At 40.5% G+C, this 11738-nt stretch overlaps 1 protein-coding gene across 1 annotated transcript; it reads right to left on the bottom strand.

The window, feature by feature from the left end:
* Positions 1-412: 412 nt before the first annotated feature.
* On the bottom strand, positions 413-11417 carry LOC101170656 (olfactomedin-4). Its single transcript, XM_004086257.4, has 5 exons — positions 11298-11417; positions 11054-11212; positions 10303-10515; positions 2991-3123; positions 413-1422 (listed from the first exon to the last, which is right to left on the bottom strand). The coding sequence occupies exons 1-5, from the start codon at positions 11325-11327 to the stop codon at positions 575-577; spliced, it is 1383 nt and encodes a 460-aa protein (XP_004086305.1). The 5' UTR covers positions 11328-11417; the 3' UTR covers positions 413-574.
* Between the last annotated feature and the right edge of the window lie 321 nt (positions 11418-11738).

Genomic DNA, 11738 nt, shown 5'->3' with positions numbered 1-11738 from the left:
TGCAAATGGTGCAGAATGCAACCAAAAGACAAAAAAAGAATCAAATTACTTAGATGTCTGGCTCTTTTAACCAGATTCCTGTTTTGGGCAGCTGTGGATCAGAGGAAGAGCAGTCAGCCTCTGCTCAGAGTATTGCAGGTTCGATTCTTGCCTTGCCCATCCATGTGTCGAGTGTCCTTGGGGAAGGCATTGAACCCCTCGTTCGTCCTGGTGGTTATGAGTTGGTGAAAGTGTTCAGCAGTGAGGCTGCAATCAGTGTGTGAATGTGTGTGTGCATGGATAAATGGTACTGTGACAATAAAGCGCTTTGGGCATTCAAGGAAGGTAGAAAAGCTTATTTATTTCCTCTATGGCTCTTTTGACTAACTAAGGTTTTTTTCATGTGCAACATAGATGAACCGATTGAAACGTGTATTTATAAACCAATGTTTTTAATGAATTATTTTAAAGAACAAAAATAAAAATGATACCATACCAAAAAACTATTACTGATTTGACATATAAACACAACATAAACATTTCTGTCTAACAGTATCATGAACAAGTCAAGTGTTGTGTTTATGTAAGCCTGCGTTCAGAAGTGCGCCTGATAGGCCAGCAGGTATCCATCATTGTACATGTAGATCTGCTTGTTGGTTGGGTTGTAGCTCAGGCTGGCCATGCCTTTAGCTACCTTCTGCATTGGCATGGCCATGGAGTTGTCCTCTTTCCCAGTAGCAGTGTCAAAGGCGTAGAAGACTTCTTCTTGGTCTTCATTGACGTAACGAGTGGCGTACAGCACGCCGCATGCCATGAAAGCATTACTAACTGCCTTCTTGAATAGTCTTGTCTCCCATGTGTGTGTCACGTTGAGCATCTGAGCGTCCTCGTCCCAAACCAACTTGCTCACCACAAGGTTACCATGGTTACTCATGGTGGCGTAAATGGCCCACAGTCCAGTTTCGTCTGCCTCTATGTCCACATCGCTGTGGCTGCGGCAGTCATAGTAACAGTAGGGAAACTTGTTGTTGTATTCATCTGTGGTTCCTGGAAGTTTAGCTCGTTTGATGGCGTTGGTATTCAGGTCGTAGCGGCAGATGTCTGGAGAGCGGTAGCAGTGATAGTACAGAGCCTCACCGTACAGTACAGCACTGGGACCTTCTATCGAGTTGGAATGGGTGTAGGATGGAGCAAAGGTGAAGTCTCTGTGTCTGGAGGAAGACATGAAGTCCTCAAGGTTCTGGTAAACGCGTAGCGTGTTTCCATAAATGTGGCTGCTCATCAGAGGCTGAACCCAGTAACTGTTCTTTTGTCCCTCACTGTCCATCTTTGCCTGTTTGCCCCAGGAACCAGAGATGTAGCTCTTTCCATAGGGGCTGATTTTTGTAGCGACTGGGTCACTGATGCGCTTCATCAGGCCCTTCAGGCAGTACCTACTCTGACCTGCAAACAGAGAAAAGGTTTTCTAAAGTCAGATTCTCCACAAGACCACCATAAAACTATCACACAAGAAACCCAAACCACAGAAATTCATCCTAAACTCATAGTAAGCAGCAACTGTAGATATTGATTTAGTGTTTTAGAGATGTTAACATTTCACTATGGGAGAACCAAACTGTGACCAATAAATCTCAGATTAGAAAGATTATGTAAAAACATGTGTGATAATGCAGATGTAATGCTGCATGCTGAAACTGCTGAAGCTAATTGGTAAATGAGTTAACAAGGTCAACATTTGCTGAAACGTAAAAAGAAATGCAAAAAACTGAAAAGGTTCACAGAAATTCTCTCAAAGAATTTAAATCTACCGTAGTAGATTACAGCACTTCTACTTATTAGATCTACAACATGCATGAAAAGATTTACACAAACAGGTTAAGCATTTTTTTGGAAAGACTAAACAGGAAGAAAAGATATGGTGGATATTATGTAAATATGATTTTGGAGGTTTACTCAGTTGTCTCAAAATTGTACATTGCAGTGTTTCCTTCCTATGAAAGGATATTTTAGAATCTTTCTTGGCATCTGTAATGCTACATTTACACCTGGTATGTAACCAGTGGCGGTTCTACACTAACTTACTCCTAACTTACTCTCATACATTTGCGGCTCCTTCTCTAAGACAGAAACTCCTTCTCTATGACAGGAGCTGTGAAACAACCATTTCTAGAACATGTGAAATAACAGATAATAGAAAACTGATAGTGGCACTTTTTTTTTTCTTCCAAGCACGGAGATGGCGCCCCCCTTAAATTTACGCCCTGCTTAACACACATGCAGTGCATTTAGCCTGTGGTGTTCACACTTGACAAGCAGGAAGGGGCTTCTTCTTCTTTTCTTTTTCTACCGTACACTAGCGCATGTCTACCACCTAGAAGGGTCTTGGTGTGAAATGTCAAATGGGGGTAAATTTTAATGAATCTTGTTCCAGGCTTTTTCTTTCACAGCTCAATTCCAATATATGAAAGAATTGGTGTCATAAAATACTAGCCGGGAAAAACCCCATTTATTTCTCCTTCATGATCCTTTTTCAAACAGCTGGCACTTCCAGGAATTAAAAGGGATTACCAAATCTGAGTCCCTAATTACCTACAGGTTTACAACAGATGTTCAATGGTTGTATGTAGAGTCCAAAAGCAAACATAGAAACTTGTGCATAGCTACATGTGAACGCGAAAGTCTTGAACGTGGAAGCCTGATGTGTGCCTTTATGTGCATTTACCTAGACGTTACTTTTAAAAAGTCAATGGGCACTTTAATGCATGTTGCTGAGGGGGGTGTGAATGTAGCTCAAGAAACACATAACTCCTATGTGCTGCATTTGAGGAAGCCCTTAATATTAGCAGGATGAACCAAGACTTTTACTCTATAAAGACTGTTTTCATGATAATACAGACTCTTCAAAACCACCATTTGTATTTATTATTTAGCATATTAACGTCTTTCTTCTTATTGTATTCATTGATCAATTACTGTTGCTTTTTCATATCTTTCCTGCAATTGAAACTTACTTGCAAAGTCTTTGGGGATTGTTTTGCAGGACTGGACGCTGTTCTTCAGGTAACGCACCTTTTCTCTGACAGACCTCATGTTAACTATGTCTGCATTGTGCATCAGACTCACGTCGTTTTGCAGTTTTTCCACCTGAAAACACAAAGAGACATTTTTTACTAATTGACATGCGTCTGAGGAGGACAGCACTCTTTAACCCTCCGTGGTCACTGCTTCCCTGTAGCATGTTTAGAAACACAACGAGCTGCAGCAGGTTAGCATTTGTTTCTGGTGCAGGTATACCTGCAAGATGTATTTTTGAAATTCCTGTGACTCATATATTCATCTTCTTCTGTTTATTCCCTTTTGGGGTCACAGGGCTGCTGGAGCTCATCCTATACAGTTGTGGGCAAAGGCAGGGGACACCCTGGACAGGTTTGCTGTCTGTCGCAGGGTAGAGTGTCCACCATCACACACCCACTCTCACATTCACACCTAGGGACAATTAACCTATGAAGCATGTTTTTGGACATATGGGGAGGAAGCCAGAGTCCCCGGAGAAAACCCACTCATGCACGGGGAGAACATGCAAACTCCACACAGAAAGGTCCCCCATTGATGTTGTAATTCAGGTCCTCCAGCTGGGACTTGAACCAGGGGCCTTCTTGCTGTGAGGCAAGAGTGCTAACCACTGCGCCACCATGCAGCCTGCACCTTGTTTGCAAAAGAATTTGTGCCTGGAGTCTTAAAATGGATGAAGCCCAGAGAAGCATCAGCGGCAGAGCAAACAAACATCACCAACATTCAAGGGAGGAAAAATACAATCTCAAAAATGAATTTCTCATGCATAAAGAACGTCGGAAAAAAAAAAAAATTGTATTTCAATATGTGGAGTGAAGCTTTGGAACAGAACCAGTAAATGCCGTGATACAAAGTATAAACATAAAAGAGTTTACATATAAATACAGAAACATGATTATTGATAAATATATACATATACAAAACAAAACATTATTATTTGTAAATATGCATGCTCATAAAATGAGATTTGGGTGTTTTTGGAAATGAGAATTACATGTGTTTACATGTGTAGGGCGGCAGTGGCTCAGGTGGTTGAGCAGGTCTGCCAATGTTTGATGGGTCGGCAGTTCAATTCCCGCTCCACCCATCATTGGGTCCCTGTGCAAGACATTCCACCCTCCCTGTTGGAGGGGCTGTAGGTGATGTGAGACGGGCAGATTGACGTGACGCGCATCGAAAAATAACGAACGCAAGAAACACTTAAGAAATAAGTATATTATTCTTGTATCACAAAAGAGTGAAATGTCATACAGTATGCGAACAATGAGTAGATTGTATGTAGCTGCAGTGTGACAAAACATTCAGGCATGTAGACACAGTCAAGACTATCTGCTGCAGTTCAAACAGAGGACCAGATTGGAGAAGAAAGGTGACGATGAACGTGACATGGTTGTTGGTGCCAGACGGGCTTGTCTGAGGATTTCAGAAACTGCTGATCTTCTGGGATTTTACCCACAACCATTTCTAGAGTTTACAGAGAATGGTCAGAGAAAGAGAAAATATTCAGTGAGCAGTTCCGTGGAGAGAAATGTCTTGTTGATGCCAAAGGTCAGAGGAGAATGGCCAGACTGGTTCTAGCTGATAGAAAGAAAACAGGAAGTCAAATAGCCACTTGTTCCAACCAAGATCTGTAGAAGAGCATCTCTGAATGCACAACATTTTCAGCCTTGAGCCAGAAGGTCTACAGCAGCAGAAGACCACACCGGGTTTCACTCCTGTCAGCTAAGAACAGGAAACTGAAGCTACAATTCACACAGACTCACCAAAACTGGCCTATAGAAGATGGAAAAACATTGTCTGGTCTGACGAGTCTCCATTTCTGATGCCACATTCAGATGGTAGGGTCAGAATTTGGCATCAACACCATGAAAGAATGGATCCATCCTGCATGGTATCAACGGTTCAGGCCGGTGGTGGTGGTGGTGTGGGGGATGTTTTCTTGGAACACTTTAGACCCCTTAGTACCAACTGAACATGGTTCCAACGCCACAGTCTACCTGAGATTTGTTGCTGACCATGTCCATCCCTTCATGACCACAGTGTAACATCTTCTGATGCTACTTCCAGCAGGATAAGGCGGCATGTCATAAAGCTGGAATCATCTCAGACTGCTTTCTTGGACATGACAATGACTTTCCTGGACTCAAACGGTCTTCAGAGTCACCAGATCTCAACCCAATAGAGAACCTTTGAGATGTAGTGAATTGGGAGATTGGCATCATGGATGTTCCGACGACAAATCTGCAGCAGCTGTGATGCCATCATGTCTATATGGACCAAACTCTCTGAGGAATGTTTCCAGTACCTTGTTGAATCTGTGCCACCAAGGATTAAAGCAGCTCTAAAGGCAAAAGGGAATCCAACCCGGGACTATGGAGCAGCACCTAATAAAGTGACTGGTGAGTGTATGTTTATGATAAATAATAATAATGAATTAGATTTATCTGTGCTTTTCCAGACACTCAAAGCACTTCCAGTGTGTCCATCATTCATTCATACTTGGTGATGGTATCTACTGATGTAGCCTCAGCTGCCCTGGGGCAGACTGACAGAGGCGTGGCTCCCAGTTTGTGCCTACGGCCCCTCTGACCATCACCAGGATCATTCATGCACATGCCAGTGGAGCCACACTGGAGGCAAGGAGGGTGAAGTGTCTTGCCCAAGGACACAACAACAGTTGGCTGGGGGGAGTGGGGAACGAACCGCTGATCCTTCGATCATTCGACAACCTGCTCAACCGCCTGAGCCACTGCCGCCCTGATGAAGAAGATTCTTAAATTGTTTGGGGAGGTACCGATTTTCAAATGTGTGGCTATGAATTGTTTTTTAAGAGTAGATAATGTAAGAAAGGAGGCGGGATGGCCTTATATGTTGATAAAAACATGCATTGTCAACTTATTGAAAATATGTCTTTTGTTGTGAATGAAATATGTGAATGCATCACAGTTGAAATTGTGTTTCAGAAAAGGAGAAATATTCTTGTAAGCTGTGTTTACAGAGCACCGGGATCAGACATTAAGTTATTTAATGAATGGATGGAATAGTTATTTACTATTAAAGAACTTAAAGATATTATAATCTGTGGTGATTACAATATAGACTTATTAAATCCAAACAAACGCAAAAAGACAGATTTCATGGGCACTATGTATAGCATTAATTTGCATCCTCTCATTACAATACCAACCAGAATAACAACACACAGTGCCACTTTAATTGATCATTTTTTTTCGAATATTTTTGATACTTAAAATGGTTAGCAGTGTATTCCTAAATGAGATTAGTGATCATCTTCCCATGTTTATGGTATGTGATGTCAGATATAAAATAAGCAATCAAAATGATGTCACATACTGTAGGATTAAATCTGACCAGTCTCTAAAACGTTTAAGGAGGGATCTATCCTTCTACAACCGGGATTCTATTTACAATGAGTCAGATGTAAACATAGATTACAACTCCTTCATGGAAGTTTTCAGTTTATACTATGACAAAAATTGACCAATTAGAAAATGCAAAAAAGAACAAACATTTAAATACTCCATGGTTAACAAATGGACTGATAAATGCATGCAAAAAGAAAAATTATTTATATAAACAATTTCTGAAATACAGGACCACTGAGGCAGAACTGAAGTATAAAAAAAATACAAAAATAAATTAATACATATTTTTGAGAGAAAGGAAAAAAGATAATTTCTCTAAATTACTAGATAGTAACAAAGTCAACATTCAGGGAATTTGGAAGACATTGAACAAAATACTAGGGAGAAGTTCAAACACTTCATTGTATCCTGAGAATTTTGTGGAAGATGGCTTGTTATTAGTGATAAACAAGAAATTGCAGAAAGATTTAATAGGATTTTTGTGTATATTGGACCTGAACTAGCCCGACAAATTGAAACTGGTGATGAATCACCATGTAATTTGATTGAGATCAATTCAAATACTATGTTGTTTTTTTTTTGTTGTTTTTTTTCTAACTTGTCCTGTCCAACAGCTGGGCAGACAGATGAGAGCTGATGGCCTCTTGTGTTGGACATATTTTACTTTAACAAGAGGGGTTATTAATCCTTAGACAAACCAAAGGTATGTCTGAATAAACCCCTTTTGTAATTGAGGCCAAACTTTATTAATTTCTATCATATTTGAAAATCTTTGGTGTTGGACCGGACGGAAAAGGAAAGAAGGGAAGAAGAGAGAGGGACGTTAGAGAGAGGGGGGGTAGGGGGGTGATAATAGGAGGGGAAGGGGGATAAGACCATGGAGCAGCATAGAGCAGACAGGTTTACTGGTTGTTAATCATTATGGTAAGGTTCAAATGTAGTACAAAAAGGGCGGGGCCCGTCCACACACACACTCAAATGTTATAAACACACCTGCTAGCTGCAAAAATGTCCACCTGTCGACATGTACACAAAACAGATAGTGTTCACACACGCATACTTATGCCTTAAAACCAACTAGTGTGAAATATTTCAGTCATTCAATCATGCAAACTGTTAGTGCAAAGGTGAGCTAACACCTGTGCTCAGGTGAGTGTTTATGTTCTTCAATTCAGATCAATTCAGTCAGTTTAGCGGAGCCGGTTTAGCTCGTGCTGGTTTGCGGCGCCTTCCGTCCGTGAAACCCGGGTTCGACTCCGGGCTGCTCCCTGTTCCCTTCCCTACCTCTGCCAGTTCCAAGCCCGGTTTGAGAAGGTTGCGTCAGGAAGGGCATCCGGCGTAAAACATTGCCAAATTTACCATGCGACTCGTTCGCTGTGGCGACCCCTGATGGGAGAAGCCGAAAGTGGAAGAATTCAGATCAATTCAAATACTATGTTTCTCACACCTACTAATGAGGAGGAGGTATTGGAGACCATCAAGACATATAGTAATAAAATATCCCAGGATGCTGATAGCGTTGATATGACAACAATTAAAGATGTTGCTGAAGCTATTAGCAAACCACTCGCGTATATTTTCAATTTGTCATTTAAATGTGGACAGTTTCCCACCAAAATGAAAACTCCCAAAGTAATTCCTTTATTTAAAACTGGAGATAGGCATTGTTTTACCAATTACCGTCCAATTTCCCTTTTGCCTCAGCTTTCTAAAATATTGGAGAAACTATTTAATTCAAGATTAATTAATTTTATAGAGAAAAATAATTTGCCATTTAACAGTCAATATGGATTTCGACTACGAAGATCTACATCACTTGCCATAATTGAACTTGTCAAAGAGATAACTAATTGTATTGAAAAAAATAAATTCATCATTGGAATTTTTAAAGATCTACAGAAAGCGTTTGATACGACTGACCATCATATTTTACTGAATAAATTGGTAAAGTATTGAATCAGAGGACTGACACAAAACTGGTTAAAGACAACAGTTTGTACAAATTGGTAATTATAAATCAAAAAATAGGAAAATGTGGTGTACCTCAAGGTTCAATTCTTGGACCAACTATGTTTTTACTTTATATTAACGATATATGTAAATTATCACAAATTATGAAATTCATACTTTTTGTGGATGATACCACATTGTTTGTTCAGGGGAGAATTTAGAGAAACTTCTAAGTGAAATAACTCAGGAATTTTACAAGTTAAAATATTGGTATAGTAGGAATAAGATATCTTTGAATCTAAAAAGGCTAAATTTATGCTATTTAGGAGACAGAGTAAGGAAGTGCCTGTCCAAGTTATTAACAACGATACAGCTATTGAGAAAGTGCAAAAACATGTGTTTTTGGGTGTAGATATAGATGATAAACTTTGTTGGAAACCTCACATACAGTATTTACGTTCAAAAGTGGCTCAATGTGTTGGAGTGATGAAAAGATGTAGCTCAATGCTTAATCAATACGCCTTGCTTATTTTGCATCACTCCTTCATAACGGCATATTTGAATTACTGTATTGAAGTGTGGGGAAATTGTTACAAAACAAATCTGCATCCTCTAATTATACTCCAAAAGCGAGCCATCAGATTAGTTCACAAAGTTAAATATAATGAGCACACCAATTCACTTTTTCTTAATACATTTAATTTAAAATTATAGGATTTGGTTGATTTTAAAACTGCTCAAATCATGTATAAAGTATGAATAAATTCTCTGCCATCTAATATTCAAACTTTGTTTCAAAGCAGTGATGCGGTAAGTAATTACAACCTGAGAGGAACCCACAAATTTTATCAACCTAAAGTAAGGACAACCCTAAAATCCATGTGTATCTCAGTGAAGGGTGTCACACTATGGAACGATCTGCCGGATGATATGAAAACTTGTAAAAGTCTTGTCCAGTTTAAATGTTTCTTTAAAAGATACTTAATGAATAAGTACCACGAATGATGAACAGGCTTAGGAATACAGTTGGGCTATGGTATTCCTGTTTTACAAGCATGTTTGACATCTACAAGTATTGGGTTTTTTCTTTTTTTCTCTATTGAATCTCCATCAGCTATGGGAGAGGGAAAGGAAAAGGATGAAAAAGAAAAAAAATACATGTAGGAGGAAGAAAGAGAGGGGGGAAGGAAGGAAGAAGTAAGGAAAGAGGGAAGAAAAGGGAGGGAAGGGGGGGATGATGAAGGAAGAGTGAGGAGGAAAAGACAAAAGAACGTGTTTATATATGCTTATTCGTGTTGTTGGTATGTTTTGGTTTGTTCTCGTTTCTTTTTCAGCTGAGGTGTTCTGTTCCTTTCTTCCCTTTTTTATTTTTATTTTTTCCTTCTCTTTTACGTGGGTGTGGTCGGAGTTTTTGGGTCCTCTGTCTTTGTCTTGTGTATGTAGTGTGTTAACGTTATGTTAAATGCTTGATTTTGTTGTTGTCGGTTAGGAGTGGTGTTGAGTGGGGGATTGGACTCCTATGAGCTTAAGCTTCTTCCCATCCCCTTTCAAATCAAATTTTCAAAGTCTTGTATTGACTTCTTTTATTTTATGTAATTGTTGTTCTGATTTGAAATAAAACAATTGATTGATTGATTCATTGGATAAGCAGGACAATCTTAAATCAGTGGTGATGGTGTGACCATGATTAGATCTAGGATTTTACATCAGTGTGTAATTGAAACACTGGGTCTTGCAGGAGCTGTGGATGTAAATTTGAGAAGTGAAGGCGTGTCAGTTAGCAGGACAGTAATCACACGCATTGCAGTGTGTGGCTACAAGAAATAGAAAGAAGTCAAATTCCAAAGAGCTGCGCAGCGACAGCTCTTAAAGCAAACAGGGCTGGACATGTTAATGATTTTATTTTTAATCTCACCTCAGTGGAGAGTTTCTGGGTCTGGGCGGTGTTCTGCTGCCTGTGAATGGTGCCGATATCGGCCTCCAGCTGGCTGAGCTCCTGGCCTAGCTTGCGGAGGGACAGCGCTGTGTACAGGCCCTGATGGCGCAGGTACTGGAACGGCTGCAGGCGGGCCGTCGCGTTATCCATCTGGGCCTGGATGTCAGGAAGACTCTCGTTGGAGACCATCACCTGCAGGGAAACACATGTGTAGCTCAGCTGTTGGGGACTGAATCTGGATGGAAGTTAACAAAGGGTGTATTCAGACTGGACATATTTGGTTTGATTAATGAGAACCAGAGTTTGTTTTCCCTGATAATTCGGAGGAAAATTTCAGTCTGAATGCACCCTAAGAAATGAGCAGAGATGACTAAATCTTTTTCTTCTGCTCCAAGCTGTGGTGGAAGCATAAGAACTGAAATGATCACAGTAATTTTCAGAGCATGGAGTTCCCGAACCTAAAGAAAACAAGTCTGTACTCAAGTACATGGATTGATATTTCCCTTGACTTGATAATCAGGAGGAAGTTCTCTTTTTCTTCTGCATCTTTACAAAAGAAGAAGAGAAATATCTGAACTGGAAAAAGCAAATGTCTGAAAGCTGCAGTCTGCAAATCATCATCAGAGAACTCGATCAGAACTGCACCTGCACCACCTCATCAGTTGTTTGTTAGTGCTCTGGGTTCTTCCTACGTTTATGGAGGGGAACCAACACTTTAAATCTCTCTCACCTGTGACAGCAGGTTGATCACACTGGCCTCGCAGGTCTGCACCTGCTGCAGCGTCGCCTCGAACTTCCCGGCAGGAAACAACCACCAGGTGGAGTTCACCTCACACTGACATGAGCTGCCCTCTTTCTTTCCCAGCACGCGCTGAGTCTGGGCGCCCCCCTGCAGTCACACACAAACACCCCTTTAATGCTGCTTTGAAAGAATTAGGGAATGGATGTAGTTCCAGAGAGGGAAATGCACTCACCGGCAGCAGCAGCAGCAGCAGCAGCAGCATGTTCACCGCAGCTGGACATAAACTCACACACAACTTTACCGTCCTCCTGTTTTCTTTAATCTAGACCACAACCCCCAAACCCCGCCTGCGTGTGAGTCACTGCCGAGAATCAGAATGTGGAAACAAAACTCCAAGATCATAAAATATCGGAGTTTCCCAACAAATGTGGACAGTTTCTGTTTACCTTTTGCTTCCTTTTTTGAGCAACATTTTTGAAATGCTGCTTCCTGAAGTTTGATCAAATTTGATGTTTGCACATGAAAAGTTTGGGAAATGACAAACACCGCTCAAACATCTCCTTTCTGCTGTGAAATGTGTTTTTTCAAATGTCTGTCTCACCTCAGTTATTCAAACTAATTCATTTAATAAAATAGTACAGCTTGAGACCACCAGAGCAGAACCAAAGTTTGT

This window comes from Oryzias latipes, chromosome 6, assembly GCF_002234675.1.
Source record: "Oryzias latipes chromosome 6, ASM223467v1".
Lineage (NCBI taxonomy): Eukaryota > Metazoa > Chordata > Actinopteri > Beloniformes > Adrianichthyidae > Oryzias > Oryzias latipes.
Note: the sequence above shows the minus strand (reverse complement) of the source record. Positions and strands in the feature narration are given on the sequence as shown.

Coding starts and splice junctions, on each gene's coding strand:
- LOC101170656 (XM_004086257.4), bottom strand. CDS start 11,327: ATGCTGCTGCTGCTGCTGCTGCTGCTGCCG. Junction 3,124..10,302: donor CCCAGAAACTCTCCACTGAG/GTGAGATTAAAA, acceptor TTGTGTTTTCAG/GTGGAAAAACTGCAAAACGA. Junction 1,423..2,990: donor AATCCCCAAAGACTTTGCAA/GTAAGTTTCAAT, acceptor CTCTGTTTGCAG/GTCAGAGTAGGTACTGCCTG.